The sequence below is a fragment of the Kogia breviceps genome, chromosome 6 (genome assembly GCF_026419965.1).
Source record: "Kogia breviceps isolate mKogBre1 chromosome 6, mKogBre1 haplotype 1, whole genome shotgun sequence".
In the NCBI taxonomy this organism is placed as follows: Eukaryota; Metazoa; Chordata; class Mammalia; order Artiodactyla; family Physeteridae; genus Kogia; species Kogia breviceps.
In genome coordinates, this window is record NC_081315.1 from 6,413,918 (window position 1) to 6,434,258 (window position 20,341).

Below are 20,341 nucleotides of genomic sequence, written 5' to 3' on the forward strand. Positions count from 1 at the left end.
ATCTGTACAATGGAATACTATTTGTAGCACTGATACGTGCTACAGCATGGACAGTACTCAAAAACATTACACTAAGTAAAAGAAGTCAGTCACAAAAGATCACATAGTGTACAAGTCCATTTATATGAGATATCCGGAATAGACAAATCTATAGAGTCTAAGTAGATTAGTAGCTGCCAAGGGTTGGGGGCTGGAGGGAGGGCTGCTGAGTGACTACTTATGGGTACAAGTTTCTTTGGGGAATGCTAGAAATGTTCTAAAATGAGGTTATACTGATGGCTGCACGACTCTGTAAATATACTAAAAACCACTGAACTGTACATTTTAAATGGGTTGACTTAATGGTATTTAAAATATATCTCAATAGAGCTATTAAGAAAAAATAAAATAAAATTGACAAAGTATAAAAGTTGTTCTTTGGAAAATACTGGTCAAAACTGGCAAGAAATATCATGATAAAAAGAGATTAGCCCCAAATACCAGTATCAGAAAGAAAAGATGATGTTATAGATCCTGTAAGTGTTAAAAAAAAAAAAATGACCAACTTTACACTAATAAATTTCAGAATCTACTATCAAGTGGATGAAATTACCATGTTTCTGGAAAAACATGACTTATCAAAACTGAAACAGAAAGGAGATAAATTCTGCTTTCCACTTTTCTGAAATTTGTTGAAATCTCTTTTTGCTGTTATGGATTTATTCATTTTTGTATTTTTATATATTCCTTCTTTGGGATCTCAGGAAGAAAAGGGGGTGAATCACTACCCTGAAAGGGAAATAGACATTTGAGAAGAAAGGCAAGTATTTTTATTTTTAAAGAAAAGTAGGTGATTTGAGAGAGACACTTTTAATCTAATAAGAAAACATCACTTGATTCCTTTTAAATCAGAAAGTAGATCATTTTTAAAAATAAATTTGGAAATAATTTTATAAAAGCAAACGTATTTTTAACCTCTACTCTGCATTTACTTGTGTGCCCTAAATCAATGTATTATAGTAATGCAAAGATAAGCATACACTGCATAAAGACTGGGTAAAAGAACATGTTTTCTTAAATGTCTTTCGCTAAGTATAAATATGTCTCTGTAAAAGAATTAATACAAACCAGTGGCAGTGGAGCTAATCCTAAGGCTTTTCAGAAAATATAGTGAATAATGTGGTTCTGGGCTTTGATTAAACACTATGCATATGACTGCACTAATTTTTGAGTTTATTCTTGCATAGTGAGAGGCAGTAACAAATCAGCGATGTTACTCCCAGTGAACAGTGCTGCTTTGTCTAATTTCCATAGGCGAAATTACTCAACCCATGAAAACAAGACAACCCATTTTTGTTTGCAGTCTCATTACAATATGTGTAATAGCATTTGGTTGGTGTGACATTGTGTCTGTGAAAGTTGACAGGTGGTAACTGCAATGTGAAAACTATTTCATTTTTATCTTCAAAGAATTACTGGATTGTTAAATTTTATTCCTGTAGGATGTATCAGACACATAGAAACCAGGTGTGTAAGTCCCCGTATCTGCATGTGAGTTGCTGGTTTCCTAATGTGAGATCACAGGGCTGTACTCATGGATTATTTCACCTAATAATACAGTTGACAATTACTATGGTGATATAAAAATATTTTAACAGACCATCAACTAAAAGGTTGCTTTTGGCTTTTAACCTACAGGACTCACTTCTTACGTAGAACAGATAATTTACTGGATGATATTGTGTTAAATAGTTAAAACGAATTAAGCCTACACAGGAGAATCTATTAAATAACCTTATCCCTTCCTCCAGAAATGTCATTGATAATTATTAGAACGTGAGGATAATCAACCAGTGATTTCAAATATAGATCCAACGAGTATGCTTGTCACCCCAAATTCATTTTAAACACTATTTTAAACTACCTTGCCTTTGCACTTTACCATTTAGTAGGTGCAAATAAAAAACTCAGAAGAGATCACCACTCCTATAAAAATGCACTAAATTGAGCTATTTTAGATGCTGGCGAATCCCCTTGGGCAGGATATTTAGTCAAAACCTAGGTTTTTTTCATCTGTAAATGGGCAATGTGAGGGCTGTTTTGCTAATTAAAAAATATATATTATATATAATATAAATATAAACATATACTGCTTAGAGAATACTATTATATACATACAATATATGTATATAAAATATATATACATTTATGTATATATGTACATAAAATGTGTTCAAAGTGCGCAACAAATTCAGAGTTAAATGTGGATCTGAATTAAGCTTATTTCTAATAAAGTCAGTGTTTTTATCTTTTCCTGAGAATATTCTTTGCAGCATAGAAAAGTGTAATAGAGCATGGATTCTAGAATAAGATTTGCTAGCAAAATGAACTTGGGCAAGTTACCTCTTTCCTCTGCTGTAGGAAGGATTAAATGGGTTGTTAAAATGTCAGGTGCTCAGAACCGAGCCTGGTACACAGTATGCATTCAACAAACATTAGCTTTTATCGTATCGTTTTCCCACCATGTGCTTTGCCAAGTGAGCAAATACAAGTACATTTACATGGCCTTGTTTCCTTCCCAAAGGATGTGTTTTGACACACAGCTTCTCTTCACTAGGAAGTCTCACTGTGCTCTCAAAGGAACCTAGCTTCATGGGACCACCAAATTATTATAGTCTGCATATATAAGACAACATATTGGATATTAAGGCTGAAAAAAATATACCAAAATATTTAGTTAATTCCACCACCTATAGAAAGTGTTAGAGCAGGTAGGTAGCGAGATATGATATGATCAGAAAAAGGGGAACAGGGCCAGGTGGCAGGAAACCACACATCTTGTAAACAGCGGGGGGTCCATGGGCAGACAAAGAAAAGCAGGAACCTTCAGACTGACAGGAAACCATGCATTTGGGGGAGATAAGTGTCCTGGAGACAAAGAAAGGCGGGGGAAAAAGTGGGACTCTCCTGCATCTGAATGTAACCTGTTGCTCATTATGCGCTCATTACAATAAAATTAGCCTTGAAGATAAGAAGTACCCATCATGCACCGACATCATGATACTTCTGATCTAAGCTAAATAAGGACAAAAATCCCTCTTCAGCTCCGGAAGGTGGAGCTGGGATGAAAATCAGGGAATACGACCCCCAAACTCCTTCTCCCCAATGGACACTCTGCGCCTTCACTTCTATGCCCCTCAAAACTCAGGGCAGCTCCTCACCTGTCTGCCCGCTCTCCCTCTAACAGCATATTCTTGCTTAAATAAATCCTCACTTTCCTTCCTTAACCTCCCTGTCTCGTTTCTGAATTCTTTCTGTGAGGAGACAAGAACCTTACACTCACCAGGAACAAAAGTACAGTCTTGTGTTAGGTCAAGTGCATTTCTCTCACTCAACTCCTGAAGATGGTTCTGTTTACTAACTACACAAAATAGATAATATGTCTCAACGAAATTCAGGAGTTTAATTTTCACATGATAAATGGTTTACACGGGGTCCTGGAACGCCCCTTCTCATCCCTCCTCACCACCATCCCCTTCGTATCTCCAACTCTCAGTGTCTACAGGGAACTTGAACTCCCACGGCTGGACCAGCGTCACCTAAGGGGTCTTCTAACACCCTATGTTTACTCCCTCTCCTACCCTACCTTTGACTTACTCATTTATTTGCTTTCTTGCCTAGATTCTTGAGGATAAGGACTGTCTTTTTTTTCAGTACTGTATATGTATTGCATAGTGCAGGGCTTCACAAAAAGCTAACTATCAATACAGAGTTAGTTAAATGAATAAATGAAGACACGTTATAAGCTGGGTGATAACTGTGATTCAGAGAGCTCTGCATCACTCGATTTCCCCCAAGACTTACTTAGCCCTATTTTGTTCCATGACAACAGACAGCTCTGGAGTCCCAAACTGAAACTCAACAATGGACAGCCCTGGATGTCAAACAATTCATTCATCAGGCCTTTCAATGACCATAGTGACAAATTAGTAGGGTAGTTACTCTAGGTTAAGCATCATCACATTAAATGATGTGACTATCAGATACTTCAATGAACAAAATACACTCTATGAAGTAGCAAAGAACTCTGGATTCCTGTTCTGCCACTTTTCTAATCTTCCTGCATCTTCATTTCTCTGTAGGTGTCATTAGAAGAGCAGTACTTGCTTTCAGGGTTACCAGGACATTTTGAGATACACATCTAAACTCGTCAGCATAGAACAGGCATTAAAAATACTCTTACTATGTTATTGGTAATTGTGTTTTGAGATATAAATGTATCTGAGCTATAAATGAACTCTGTCCTATTTGAGTAAGAAGACTGAGTAGGAAGATTGTTGCACAGAAATAGCTTGGATTCTGCAGGACCACTCGGACATGTTCCACTTACTTCCAGGTACAATTTTTTATTCTGAGGCCAAAACAAGCTGACTTGACAAATATCACGTCAGTGTGTCCTGCCTGGTCTCGGTCCCTTGCTATAAAACATGACGACACTCCCACAAAAACCAACACAAAGAAGACAGCTTTGCTGTCTGTATCACTTGTGAGTGGAGAGAAAGAAGGCAGCTCAACTCCACACTTGTCTGTCTGGGTACACACAAAAATGGCCACTGGGTCTCAGAAAATTAAATCAGTATATTGGAAAATCAGTACGTTTTAAATACTATACAGACAGTAGAATTAAACAACTATTGAGAATTAAACATTTTTTTGAGGAGCTCACAATTTAATTTATATCTAAATGAAACAGAAAGACAGGACATGTTTTGATAGAGAACAGCTCTGAGTATGATCTCGTGACTTACTCTGTAGAGGAAAAGATCTCTTCCTCTGAGGAGCATTTTTAGATCAATCATTACTATTGTGAATAATCATGTTTTGACATTGTTCAGTAACTATACAATTAAACTTAATGCATTACTTTAAGCGGCACGGCAAATGTAACCTTGCTTTGTGATGTGATGTTTGCGGCACCAGTCTCCCACAATTTGCATTCTTCAGTCCAATCTGTTTCCATAAAAGCCATTGGGGTACATTTTTAATGATTTACTTCCTTACAAAAATCAAAGCTCTTGAAAGGCATAATGTCTTTTATGCCATTTCCCTCCTTTGTTTTTTATACTTATTCTAATAAAAATTTAGATTTCATTCACTATTGCCTTTGGCAGTACTTAGTAAAGGCTTTGTAATAGCAAGTAAACACAATAACTGATAAACGATCAAATAAGAAAGAATCCAAGGGAGGAAGAAAATGAGGTTAAAAAAAACCTTGCAAACTCTAGCTGCCCTGACTTACTTATTTTCAGAATGTATAAAGGCCATCACACAATGAGAAGCTGGCCCACTTGCTCAGAGACTGAAAGAAATAAGGGTGAACCTATTGAAAATAAGTCAATATGTTTAATGAGAAATTTAATATAGTCAAACTCCTCTTTTTATTTACCATTTATTTGGCTCCTAAGAGAGGTTATGTTTGTGGGGCAATACCAGTCCATTTGCTGTAGGCAGATATATGATTTCCTTCAGCCTGCTAAGACTAAAAATCGACTAAGGGGATAATTGGAAAGAAAGAGAGTAAGGAAGATGACTCTGGTGAACCGTCATGGGTAAATGTGTTTTCTTAATAAGGATGCATTTACATCTCATCGTCTCACGCACTGGGGAAGCTATCTGCAATATTTTAAATTCTTACCAAAGGGGAGCCTTATTCCAACGGAATGTAGCTTTTATAATCATGATTTCAGTTTCCAAAACTTTATGTATTTTTGTCTTAGAAACCATCTCCGAATTGTTTGATCTTTCAGACTAGTTCTTCCATATTTTAAGGCATTGGCATTTCTAGTAAGAAGGGATTTAATATGAGCTATCGTACCGAATAGAATTTTATAAACAAAAAATAAGTTCGCTTTCCCTCAGTTCATGCTGTCTGCTCAAGCTGTTTATCCATTCTACAAATTTTATTCAGTTCCTATTCTGTTCCAAACACCAGGGATACGAAGGTAAATAGGACAGATCTTCCCTTTTCATCTTATATCCTAGTGTAGAAAACAGAAAATAAACCAACATGCATTCATATTTATGTAACTATTTTCAGATTGGGATGAATCTATTAAAAAGGAAAAAGAAAATCAGAATTGGTGTAGAGAGGGAATGGGTGAGGCACAGTTGTATGAAAATCAGGAGTAGCTCCAGTCAAAGTTGCTGTGGTAGATGTGCCAAGTCTTGCAGGAAGAAGCTAGCCATGCAAGGATCTAGGAAAAGAAGCTTTTCAGCATATAATCTAGATCTCTTAGGAGTACACATAGACTCCCTGTTCTCATCTCCTTCATTTGCATAATAAACAGCATCTCCATATTACTAATTTATGAAGCAGATTCCTTTTTCCCTCAGTTTTATTTGTTACCATTCTTGCCTAAAGATAGTTGACTTGGATCATATATTATGGTCATTGATCAAAAGGATGTATTTCTTCACTCCAATTTAATGATTAAATATTATATACAACATTCAATATACCACACTCTAATCAAATTCAAACAACACCATGCTGCAAGTTACACACAGAAGGCAAATGATTGAAAACATTTTGTTAATTTTGAATACAAAATACTTCAACCTACTAGACTTGGATAATATGGCTATTTCCAGTAGCAAATGATATCAACGTTACAAATTTTGGCAGAGACTAAGGAAAAAGATGTTATATCCATCTGTCTATAGCAAAAGCTCTACCTGACTTTCTTTTATGTTTTCATCTAATTTTGCTCTTTTGTGATATTATCTTTGAAATGGTAGGATCACTTGTAATTAGTTAAAGTTACATAAATGCTAGGCATGCATTCATTTTCTGTATGATATCCAGTCAATGTTCAGTAAATCATAAAGAATGGGATCCCAGATGAAGAAGTCTCAAGTTCAGGGGCTGATTTCATCTATACTACACAAATGTCCAAGTGGGCTGGTTTAATATAAACCAAAGAAAATACTAGTAAAGTCTATGAGCAACAAGAACAACAAAAGGCTGATGATGGTATGGCTTTTCAATTAAAACACAAAAAGAAGCAAAAATAAAAGTGCATCATTTTAATTTCTGATTTTTCATAAGCTTAATAACTGTGGAACTTTAACCTTCAACCCAACTGTTCTATTTTGAAAATAAGGTTATGACGTAATTAAACATGAATCTTTTTAGCTGCTTGTTTCATTAATAAATACTTATCAGGCTTTGTAAGGAGGTACTTAGTCGTCCAGTAGCTGAAAATTTGATTTCTAAACTGTGTTTTATTAAGTTATATGATTCCTAGAAAGAGTTTACAGCAAGTTGGAAAAATCTTGGGATTTAAAATTAGACAGAGGGCTTCCCTGGTGGCGCAGTGGTTGAGAGTCCTCCTGCCGATGCAGGGGACGCGGGTTCCTGCCCCGGTCCGGGAAGATCCCACGTGCCGCGGAGCGGCTGGGCCCGTGAGCCGTGGCCGCTGAGCCTGCGCGTCCGGAGCCTGTGCTCCGCAGCGGGAGAGGCCACAGCGGTGAGAGGCCCGCGTACCACACACACAAAAAAAAATTAGACAGAATCACAAATTCTGATTTGCCACCGGGGTGAATTACTTCACCTTTTTGAGTTACACTGTTTTCACTTATATTATGCCAAAAACACTATCAACTTCTCATAATGGGTGTGGTATATAAATAACCTGGAAATTCGAAGTCCTGAGTCCTTATGATTTGCGGTGAATTACTTAAACTCTTCACAGCATCTCTGTTTCACTATGTATTTGAATAACTAAACTGTACTGTGTGCATTTCCGCGACGGTCCCCAACCTTTCTGGCACCCGGGACCGGTTTCGTGGCAATTTTTCCACGGGCCGGGCGGTGAGATGGTTTGGGGATGATTCAAGGGCACTGACTGATGGTGGTCTCTGTGCACTCAAACCCGCCTGCTAATCATCATCTGTACCTGCGGTCGCTCTCCAGCGCTGGCCTCGCCGCCTAGCTCCACCTCGGATCATCCGGCATCAGATTCTCATAAAGAGGGCGCGACCTCAGTCCCTCGCATGCGCAGTTCACGGCAGGGTTCGCGCTCCTATGAGACTCGAACGCTGCCGCTGATCTGACGGGGGGCGGAGCTCAGGCGGTCACGCGAGCGACGCGCAGCGGCTGTACGTACAGACGAAGCTTCGCTCGCTCGCCTCCGCTCGCCTCCGGCCATGCGGTCTGGCCCCGAACAGGCCATCGACCGGTGCCGGTTCGCGGCCCGGAGGCTGAGGACTCGCGCATTTCAGAATGGTTGTGGGCTATAACGACACAGTGGACATAAAGACTGCTTGAAAACTATAAAGCTTTATAAATATATGTCTTATGACAAATAATTATATACACAAATGTGTGTATATATATAAAACATACTTCTCCTTGAAAGCTCTCTTATCTCGTATCTTCAGTCTTTTCTAGAGCAGCAAGTACCTCATCCCAGACCATGTACACAGAAGCCTGGAAAAATGTGCCCTGAGCTGACGCATACATGACTGAAAGTGGCGAATCACCTCGTCTGACACATAGAGTGACACTTTGTTCTTCTTTTCTACCTAACCATAGGCTATTTATAGCCTTAAAGAACCATCACTGATTAGAGGAAAGTAATTTTTTTCTGGAGTCACTGATGGCTACCTAAAATGGCATTTTTCGATCTCCCTATTTTGACTTGCATAGATTTTCTTTTTAACTCCATTCTTCATAAAACCTTTCACCTTCTTATTTCTATTTCTTATGATATCCTTTGCTCTCATTTTGAATTGAATGTTGAACTCGGATTTGATTCAAGAAATTGCTTAGTCAGTATAAGGTACTTTATTGTTTTGTTTTTAACATGTAAACTTGTGTTACAATAAATTTGAAAGGTTTCTTCCCCCCTGGCCGTCATACAAAGGGCTCCCTCACCCCATAGGTTAAAGCTATGAAGACGGTTGCTTAATAAGTATCTCTCAAACCCTTCAATGTTCTTACTCTACTTGAGGGATTTTAGGCTAAGTAAGCACTTTCTGAATTTAAAAAGCAGATAGTTTGAACTGCATTATAGATTAAAAATAGTGCTATTTTTTTCCATTAGGTCCGTTATTGAGGATGCAATGGTGATCCTGGCCATATTTATATGTCAGTCAATGCAGAGCAGAGAGTAATCTAACAGACACATGTAATCAAGAGATTATAAAGAAAAGGCCCTATTTGTTTTTATGTCACACACTGTAATGTATTATTATCTCCTTTACAATCTTTGTGTTTAACCGAATGTATACAATTCAAATAATGACTCTCTCCCCCAACCTGAGAGACAGGAGAGCAGCCCTCTGGTTTCAGAGTGCTTGGACTGTTGGAATCTCAGCTTCACCAGTCACTACCGAAGTCACTTTCAGCAGGTTTTACATTTCTCTATAGCTCCGTTTCTTTATCCACAAAATAGGGATAATGATCATACCTATACCTCCCTCATCGGATCCTTGTAGGGTTACAAACGGGAATGTGTGTGAAATGGGTAGATAGGCTCCTGGCAAATAATCATCATCCATACCTTCCTCATCCTCCTTTTTCTCCTCCGCCCCCCGCCTCCTTATCATCATTAGATGGGGTATGATCTGTACAGAAAAGCCTCAAATGCTCTGGGTGACAGCAGACAGTAACAGTTAAATCCTGGGGATATAAAATGGAAAAGCAGGACAAAACTGCTACCACTCAAAGAATGAATGCATTTGTGGTAGAGGCCGGCCAAATGCTCTCAATTTCCCTATTCTGGTCATAGAGGAAGACCTTATTGCCCATGATTCTGACAGAGACCCTGGGATATGTCACCGGTTCCAGCCAACGGCATCAGGGTAGTGATGCTTAGCACTTCCAAACCTAACGTGATATCTACACAGTCACCCATTCATACTCCACCCCTTAACTGATAAACTCACTACCGGGAGGCCTGTGTTTAAGACGGCAGCCCAGGGAGATGGGAGGGGCAGAGATCTCTGCATTCACTGTCTGAGGACCAGATGTCCTGTATCAGACTGAGCCATGAGTGAAAACAAACCTTTATGATGTTAAGCCTATGAAATTTCTGGGTTCGTTAAAGCTTCTATTCTTAATTTTCCATACTGATTACTAAGCTAATATCACTCAGCCCTAAATCCGTTCTCCTGTATTCTACACCGAGATGCTGGAGCTGGGGGCCTTCAAACCAGATGTCTCCTTTGACATTTACTTCTTGGTCAGGTTCTGCCAATGCTAGTGTTAAAAGAAACCAGAAGACAAGAGGAGAGAGAGGATTCTGCTTCTGTCAGTGCTATCCCACAAGACTTCAGTCGGCAGTGGAAGGTGGGTCCAGTTTCTAGGCTTTTTTCACACTCCCTGGACTACCTTTATTGCACCAGCCCCTTCCCCCCACTTGAATATATAAGGATTGAGAAGTGCATCTCCTTCAGGGGTCTGGGCCCTAGATCTTCAGGGTCCTTCCTCCGAGCTCCAAGGTTCCTGCATCGGCTGACAAGCATCCCTCCTCAGAGTCGGGGTGCAGTTCTGAGGGGTCCCTCCGTCAACCTTTTAGGTTTGAGCAGCTCTAGTCTCCTCCCTGTGTAACTCCTCTGTATGGGTGGTTGTCACTTCTTGCAGTTACCAACCCTGTGTACCTTTCTGACATTTTCAACCTTCCAATCGCAGATTAAATAATTTTTCACATTATATATTGTTAAAATTGCCTGTTTCTGTTTTCTTGACTGTATCCCAACTTTTATAACTATCCGAATACAGAAATCAGTAGCCAAAGTCTGTGCTACCGTAAGAAAAGTCTAAAATACGTGGCATTTGTTTAATGTTTAAGCAACAGGGAGGGAGGAAACTGATTCCAAAGGTAGAAAGCTATTTATCTGCTATTGGCAAAACCTCTATTTGAATTGACTCAAGAGGCAGACCCTGGGCCTGGTGGGCTGGCCACACTCAAAACAGATTGAAAAACAGAACTTAATAATGCATGTTAACTACTATCAGCTACATTCAGCAAGGTGTTACAGGAGAAATGTGAGCTCGGGAACTAGGTGGTTTGTGTGAAAGCAGATCTGACCAGGAATAGAGAGAATCCGAAAGTTGCAAGGTTTCTTGGACCCAATGCCTGACTTCTTGTAAACCCCAACTGGTAGACCTGCCCTTGAAGTGAGTGTTGAGTAACAAAGGTCCAATGAAAAGTTACATTTGAATAAAGTGACTCAAGGCTAGTACGATTTTTGGAGCTGACACCCAGTGGACCCTCTCAGCTGAGCAAAGCATCTCTGGACAAAGAGGTTACAGATGTGTTCCTCCTGCCTGTTTTGCAAGATACGATCACCTTGAGATAGAGACATGGAGAACCGGAAATCAAGGGCAACCAGGATAGAACTTTGCTAGGCACACGGACTATAAGAAAGCAAAGAGATCAGAACCCTAGCAGATTTCAGAGGACCGCTGTACTGAAATACCATGACGCCAGCAGTATATGAGCCTTGAAATTCTTAAGACTTAAAACAACTCTTGGTTCCATAATTTTCCCCAAACAGGACAATAAAATATTTTACGGCTATACAAGTTTCATTAGGCACTTTAAATGTGGACAAGGAGAATAACAGAAAAGGAAGAACTTCCCAGAGGGCGTATCCAGAGGCTAGAGAAAAGCATGGACAAGGGAGATCTCCCAGGGAGCACAGTCAATGCCAATTCAAGGATACTCCTTGACCTAGACGTCAGGGAGACTTGACAGTGTCTGTCCAGCAGGAATACACCACTGACTTCCATGTACATTTATTTTGTTTTATTATTATTATTTTTGCGGTACGCGGGCCTCTCACCGCTGTGGCCTCTCCCGTTGCGGAGCACAGGCTCCGGACGCGCAGGCGCAGCGGCCACGGCTCACGGGCCCAGCCGCCCCGCGGCACGTGGGATCTTCCCGGACCGGGGCACGAACCCGCGTCCCCCGCATCGGCAGGCGGACTCGCAACCACTGCGCCACCAGGGAAGCCCTCCGTGTACATTTAATTCTTTCTCTTTCCAAATGTGAGTGTTTATGGTGGTTTCCCTTTTCCTACTCGTCTCCTTCATATTGGGTGCATATTGGGTGCATATGTATGTTGGGAGCTGGTTGCAGAATAGAAATCATTTATTTATAGGTGATTCATCATCATCATCATTAGATGAGGACAGTGAATAACCAGAGACCATTAATTTGAACTGAATCCAGTGACTGAAAGAATTTTTAGTTATCTCTCTTGGAAAATAATAACCCTTCTTAATGAAAGAGTGGAAACATGACATGAACGTTTGGCGACCAGCAGAGTGGACTTCGGCAGAGGTGTCCTGATCTGCTTTGCCTGCCCACGTGGCTTCCTGATATTCACCAGCCTCCCTTGCAGTTCAGATGGGGCTATGAGACTAGCTTTGGGCAAATGGAAGGGTGTCTACACATTTCAGGTTGCTCCATAATAGCTCACGCACAATGGACAGCATAGACTTTTCCTTTCGTCAGTGACCTAAGAGGCCACGTACTTAAGAAGGCAGCATAAAAAGATGGATGGGGCTTCCCTGGGGGCGCAGTGGTTGGGAGTCCGCCTGCCGATGCAGGGGACGCGGGTTCGTGCCCCGGTCCGGGAGGATCCCACGTGCTGCGGAGCGGCTGGGCCCGTGAGCCGTGGCCGCTGAGCCTGCGTGTCCGAAGCGTGTGCTCCGCAACGGGAGAGGCCGCAACGGTGAGAGGCCTACGTACCGCAAAAAGAAAAAAAAACAAAAAAAAAGATGGATGGAGTCTTTGAATAATCAGTAAACCTTTGACAGTGAACCTCCAAAGAGAGCTGCCCTAGACACATGAGCTATGACATAAGAAATATTTTATTTTTCTGAGATCTGGGGGTTAGGTTACAGTGACTGAAGACTATTGCCCTAATACAGCGTGCCTTACCTTCAGAAGCCAGGCTTCTAGTAATCCTAGAAGTGACACTGACTAGCTAAGTGACACTGGGAAAGTCACTTAATTTCTCTGGGCCACTACACATTTGTAAGATGAAGCTAATATTAGGTTACCCAAAATTATAAGAGAAAGTCAGGCCAAATGTTTGCTCAAGATTTTTTGAATGGTTTTGATCTGTGGTTCTGTGAAACAGGAATTAAGCACTAAAGCCACTCTAATGAGATCACAGAAGTAATATTTTTATTTAAAAAATTTTAGTTATTGCATGGTACCTACAAAATCCAGCTTTATGTATAAATATTGTGCAACATGTGTATTTAAATGGTGTTAACTCATGCCAAGCGGTTTTACTGAAAACAGTAATTTACAAAACAGCATATGAGTGAGAGGAAACACTGCAGATAATAATTTCAAAGAATGTAGTCCCTAGAACTTTGTCCAATCACACTGCATACTTTCTTCATACCCTCAGCCCGCTCTCTACAGTCTACGATGATGGAATTAAACAGAATTCCCATTTCTGTGTTTTGTCAATTGAAAGCCTATTCCTTTCGACAGTTTCTCTTGAAATTCACTCAATGATGTTTGCTCAGGACCATCGTTTTTATGTAAAATGATAGAAGTTATCAAAGAACTCAGAAGTAAAAAAATAAACCTAAAACCTTTGCTTATATTTAATTATATGTTCATCAACTAATAAATCAGGCTAATGAAAGTCCGTGTTCTCATAAAATGGTAAAATAGCAATTAAAATACAACTAACATGTCAATTTAAAACTTAGAGATTGAATGGAATTTTCCTTCCTTAAATCAAAATGAAGTATGTTGCAGCCAAAATCTAAACAAAGAACTTACAAAGCTCCTTTTGCTAATGAGTTCTCTTTTCCTAATCACTGGGAAGTAAAAGCTAGCTAAAGCCGAACATGTAAACTTAAAGCAGAAAACAAAACAATTAAGACTATATTATCGATTCGTTCTTCAAGTCATTTTAGCAATTAATTCACGATTTTATATCAAAACTATAATTTTTTGAATCCTATATATTCTTAAAAATGCCTTTAAAAAGGATTCAATATATGAAAATACAGAAGGTAGGATTCTTAATTTTCATTATTTTTGGATAACGGTACTTGTTTTCCTCCATCGATTCCATTACCGAAGTGTAGAATGCAAGGTATAAACTTTAAATGTCTCTGTAAGGTCCCTGACATAATGGACGGGCGATGTCCAAAGAAACAGAAAGAAAAAAAAAATTGTTAATCTGAATTAAACTCTAGGTTCTAGGAAATGAAGATGTTTTTATTACTACCCGTTGATTAAGCGACGTCTGTATGAGCGCTATGATACATTGCCAAGCAGAGAACTATTGAGGAAGCCCTCCCCGGCCCCCTCCCCTTTCCCTCCGCATCCGCTCACACAAGCCATTGGAGGTACCACGGCTGCACTCACCAGTGTGGAGGTTTGCGAGGCGTCGGGCCACTCCTCTGAGCCCTCGGGGGTCCGCGTGTTGTTAGGGATCCTGCGAGGGTTACGCGCTATCGCTTCACACCAGCCCAGCATTTTCTCCTTCCTCTTATCCCTTTTCAATTTCTGAAATTCTGAAAATAATTTACATTCCCTGAAACAGGTCACTTGTTTTAGATGTCTGTTTTTGGAAAATGTACATCATTGAAATGAAATAAGCAATTTAATGCAATACCAGTGGAGGCACTTTATTTTAGCCAGGTGTTATAGGGGGGAAAAGAAGAATACATACGCTGATCATAATAACCTCAGAACCACAGGCAATGAAAACAGTACACGTCTACTCCAAGAGCCTCACGTTTTACACCCCAATTTGTGACACTTTTAGATGGTGGGAATTCCTTGCATCAGGTTCTAAGTTATTTTCAAAGATCAGTTTCTAACAAGAAGTTCTTACCTTGAGAGCTAAGAACAGACCCAGTTCCTGATATATCTACATATTTCAATATCTAAAATTTGGCATAGCTTTTCAGCTGAATGTCCTACAGATGCAGAATGAATTGAACACAGGCCAGTGATGAACATTACTCATTCTGGCGGTGGCATAATTATCTCTCTCATAAAATTCTGCCAACTAAAGAAGGAGACATTTTAGTGCAAGGATGGTAAACTTAGTAGATGACACCCATCACCAATCTGATAAAATAATAATTTTAAAAAATCTCCTTACTATATCATGAATAAAAATATTCCACAATTCTTTCTAGCTTTAGAACTTCCCATTTAAGGAATTTGTTTGTTTGTCTCTGAAAAAGTTACATCAACAAGAACCTTTAATGTAATGAAGAAAATACTGTTTCCTTGTAAAGTTTTACAGCCTAGTTTTTCCACTCCACCACCCTCAGTAATTAGAAATAGTTCATTGCCGATCTTTAGTTAAATGCCTTACACTGTCAATTAAATACAGAAAATAATGTGGAGTAATTATTTTTCACAGCATCCAAAGCAATTAGCAATCTGGTGGTTTATAACATTTCAGAGGTTCAAAATAGCACATTTCATAGGACTAAGAAAAGTAACATCAAGAAAGTTTGCCTTAACGGATTGATGAGTTATTACTCTAAATGACAAAATACTCAAGTGACATGGATCTGAAGAAGGTAAATAGGAAATTATTTGTTAAAAACTTTCATAACAATTAAGTCTAAGATACTTAATGGAATGGCCTTTTAAATAAGACTGGCAATCTTACATGGGTGAATCTTTCATCTGAGGTGCAGGAAAACGGGGAGGGGAGCTTCAAAACAATTGTATGAATGAGCAACGAATGATTAACGCTTGCCCTTTCAAACACATTGCTTGAGATTTTATTTGAAAACTCTGATCTGTGTAATGCAAAAGCTGCATATCCAACTAATTTGCATTCCACAGAAAGTAAATATTTCCACATTCCTGGTACACAGTATCTTGGCTAGTCATCAGTTTTTCACTACATTTCTTGAAGCGTACTAACAGCAAATGAAAATGAGTATCTTTGCTCAAAAGCAGGGAGTGAATGACCAAAACAGTTTAATCCAGTACAAACAAATGTTCTACTTGTAAGTCGTTTGGCAATTAAAAAAAAAAATTTAACTCCATAATTAAATATATCACTTTAGTGCTTATAATAAAAGGTTGAATTCATGCATGAACAAAAAGCATAATAAAGTGGCCCACAAAAATTATATCATCAGTACCCATTCTGGGATGTGTTTTTAAAAGCAGTCGACTTCTTATTTCCTATTCGGTTTCTGAGATTAAACAAAGCCGTTTAGCCTCCTTTGCAGCATTCTCTTGTGATGGTGGTGGTCATAGCTATATTCCTCCTTATTCAGTCAATATTAATCCTTAAGAATTTCTTGAGCCTCTGCTGTACTGTAAGTACTGAAGAAGGCACGGAAAAGCCATAAGAGGAAGATTACCTTCATTTTTGATTTGAGTCAGATTCAATGCAATATTCTCGAGAATTTTAAAATCCAAGCATAACTAGGATCTTCCTGACTCCCTACGTTTTTAATTTGTGAACTTATATGCTCAACATCAAGGCGACTGCCTGCCCCTTTTGGTCTTAGACGTCCCCCCTGAAGTTTGCTTGGGCAAAAACCATCTTTCTGAACTGTTTTCTTGAACAAGTCATCATGGCAGGGCTATTAAACTTTGGACTACACCTGCTGATGTAGTGTAATAAAACGTCAGCTGTGTTTTAGTTTTTTGGGTTTTTTTTTTTTTTTTTTTGCACGTAACAGACATTATCTTAATTCTAGGATGATTACGTAGGTTAAATAATTCAACCAGTTAAAATACAGACTCTTTTTCCCTAAATAATGTGTTAATAATCATCATCAAATATTTACCATGGACACTGTCCTGTCTGTTGTGGGAAAACAGAAAAGAAACATGATACATGGCTATGGCCTGGAAGACTGGAAAGCTTCTCTTCGAACTTGGACATATTCATAGGAATATTCACAAAGAAAGTTAAATGTGTGAAATGACCAGAGCAATCTAACTAGACAGCATCACTTCACCTTTTATCACATGAATGAAGAATGTGTGAGATTTTAAGAAAGGTCTCTGATGTTTACATTACTACATCTGGACATTCACATCATCTTATAAGAGAAAAGCTTTCTCTAAGGACGTGCTCAGTATAATCTGCATCCACCCACTTTACCAGCTACTTTTGAGTCGAAGAATCCTATCTGATCGAAACCAATGTTTCAGTGGCCTCCAAGGAAGCAGCACTGGTGTAGGTGAGCTGAAAGAAAGGGAGACAGGGAAGAAAGGGAGAGCTCCACTGCCTCATCCTGTAAATTCCTGTGGGTAAGAGGCTGTGATCGTTGCTAAAGATAATATCTTCTTCTCTATGAACACAAAACCCTCAGACTAGGTTACACTGCACAACGATCTTTTTGGCAACGTGGATGACAAACTAGAAATTCCAGAAATAGTTTAGGTTATAGATTTGAGATAACTGAAGGGTTAATAATGGTAATTGCTGAGCCTCTGAAGACCAGTATTCTTCCTACACAGGTCTGGAGAGCTCATCATATTCTGAGGTGTAAGAATATACTGTCAGTCAGAAGGGTGGGAAAATTATGAGCATTTATAATTAACCCTAATGCACTTTAAAGTGTAAGTATCACTAGTAAGATATCAGAATGGAAGAGTGCTCATTACGTATTCGTGTCAATTACCATCTAACCATTGAACCAAGCTAATATGAGACGCAGCAATGAGCAGCTTGTATAATGATCAGAGGACACTGAGATTTCACTAAGCTTAATTTTTAATATGCTACCCCTAGGAGATATTTAATTTAATAAATAGAAACAGTGCATTCTCTGTGAACTAAATTGACAACAAATTAAAATTAGGAAGAAAAAAAAAATGCAGGGCAATTGGGTGGATGTCACAGAGAAAATTACTTTTAATTCAGCAACATTTAGCAAACCCTTCTTTTGTGCCAGACAGTGTGCTTGGAACTGTTGGTAAAGGGATTAAAGCGATCTGGAGTTCCAGGGAGAGGGGAAACTGACAAGTCACTCAACTTCTGAGAGCGGTGCAATGAGTACTAGGAAGACCTTGAGAACAGATGTCTGACTTAATATCAGCTGAAGGAGACCCCTGATCTTGGACAACTCTCCCAAGAAAATACAATCACAAATAACTTACAGGAAAATTACAATTCTCACTACTCCAAAGGCTGCCACAACCAGCTTTGCCACCCAACGCTAGGGGGCCTCCTTCCCACTGTAATCCATGTAAATGGCACTCCGCTCCGAGGGGTGCACTCCACAGAACCGCCACGTGAGCGGCGCTCCTGCAGCTATGCTGCCCGGCGGAAAGAAAGCCCAGCCGATGTCTCTAGGTGAGCTTATTAAAATTACCTTACTGTACCCCAAAACTAACGTAATTCAGCTAGTGGGAAGCAGCCGCATGGCACTGGGTGATCAGCTCGGTGCTTTGGATGGGATAAGGAGGGTGGGAGGGAGACGCAAGAGGGAGGGGATACGGGGATACATGTATATGTATAGCTGGTTCACTTTGTTATGCAGCAGAAACTAACACACCAATGTAAAGCAATTCTACTCCAATAAAGGTGTTAAGAAAAAAAAGAACATTTTTTTCTCAGGAAAAAAACGCAGTTGCCTGCCTCTACTTTGCCCGCCTACCTCCTCAAGTCTCTCCTTCCTAAAACATCACCCACTCCCTGCCACATCCAGTAGAGTATATATAGTTAAGGACCTAGTCAAGTCCTTCCCTCTTCACCACATACGTGTAACTGAGAAAGTCTCCCCCACCTCCTCATGTACACAACCATCCTCAAATTGGAAACTTGAGGATAATCCTTTTCTAAGAATTTGAAAGGGTTTTTCAAACGAAAATTTTAGAGATTTGACTATATATTTCCTTAGCTAAGTGTCCTTAGGAAATATGTCTCAACAACTGAACACTTTCCTCACCCCACCAGAATAAACTTGAAGATCAATCTCCATTATGAAAGAACAACTTGCAAATAAGAGAAGGAAGGGACAGTTAAGAACATGCTTCCCTTCCTCAGTAGGCTGCAATATCTCTGCAAATTGTTTGTTTTTTGAAAAGGCACGCGCGCGCGCGTGTGTGTGTGTGTGCGCGCGCTCCAAGAGTACTCCCTAGACCCTCAGAAGACTATGACATACATGCCTAAAAGTCACACCAACTGCTGCACTGGATGCCTGCATGGATGTTTTGCAGTGCTCACACACAACTGCGAATTGTCCTTGAAGACATGGAGTCCTAACAACCATCAAGAACTGCCTGCTGGGAAGTCTTCAGACCAGATAGTCTTTACACTAGGTAACTATTTATTAAATTTACTGCTATCAAATGGAAGTATGTCCTGAGGGCCTTCTGATTTCTATGAGAAGGTTGTGAGGTCTCTCAAATGGACAGAGAGGTTCATAGCTGCCTTCTAAGATGTGGAACACTCACTGATATAGAGCCTGATAAACAATTGTTGATAATAAAAGAAATGAGAAAATAAATAAGAGCTCTCCCCTTTTGAGTAAAGTTAAGAAATGGGAACAACCATAACGTGAGTCATAGAGAAGTTTAAATTCTTAAATGCTTTTTTGCTTGGACTATAGGAAAGACATATTTAGTACATAGTTTTCTTTTGAAAAACTCTCCCTCTGGGCTTCCCTGGTGGCGCAGTGGTTGAGAGTCCGCCTGCCGATGCAGGGGACGCGGGTTCGTGCCCTGGTCCGGGAGGATCCCGCGTGCCGCGGAGCGGCTGGGCCCGTGAGCCATGGCCGCTGGGCCTGCGCGTCCGGAGCCTGTGCTCCGCAGCGGGAGAGGCCGCAGCAGTGGGAGGCCCGCATACCGCAAAAAAAAAAAAAAAAAAAAAAAAAAAAACTCTCCCTCTACCTTGCAATCCCTTCTGGAAGCACCCATCTTTCTGTGAAGTCTTATAAATCACTCTAGCCTTGCGAGGAAGCCTGGGGGTGAATGAAGACGTGGCACAGAAAAGGGAGGGGGCTCCTATTCCCCCTCTGTTGGGGCAGTGCAGAGAGAAGGGCTTTGAAGAGACAGTCTTGGTAGCAGTAGGAGCCGTAACACTGAGGTCATTAGAAAAGGAGGAAGGGGCAGCTTCCAGGTCAGCAACCTTGGGAAAGCTATAATAGCAGGGACTACTCCAGTCTCAATAGAGACGCAGATGAAGGGAAGGCCACACACACATTTCCACACCAGAGAAAGCTTCTTCATTGAGAGTGTGGTAGTCAACACTTAGCACATAGGTTGGGCCAATCTTTGAGATATCAAAAGTGAAGTGTGAGGGACTTCTAGTTTAAACACTGACATGTAAAGAGTGTGGAAATCATCACTCCCATCCTTACAAAGAGATAAACCTG

General features: G+C 40.0%; 1 protein-coding gene across 4 annotated transcripts in view; it reads right to left on the minus strand.

Moving 5' to 3' along the window:
* MARCHF1 (membrane associated ring-CH-type finger 1) overlaps nucleotides 1-20,341 on the minus strand; it is an 820,299-nt gene that overhangs the window by 298,813 nt on the left and 501,145 nt on the right. For all 4 annotated transcript variants that reach the window (XM_067035463.1, XM_067035461.1, XM_067035462.1 and 1 more), the window contains one exon: nucleotides 14,394-14,542. In XM_067035463.1, coding sequence (XP_066891564.1) covers nucleotides 14,394-14,504 — 111 coding nt within the window. In that variant the 5' untranslated portion in view covers nucleotides 14,505-14,542. The remainder of the gene's footprint in view (nucleotides 1-14,393; nucleotides 14,543-20,341) is intronic.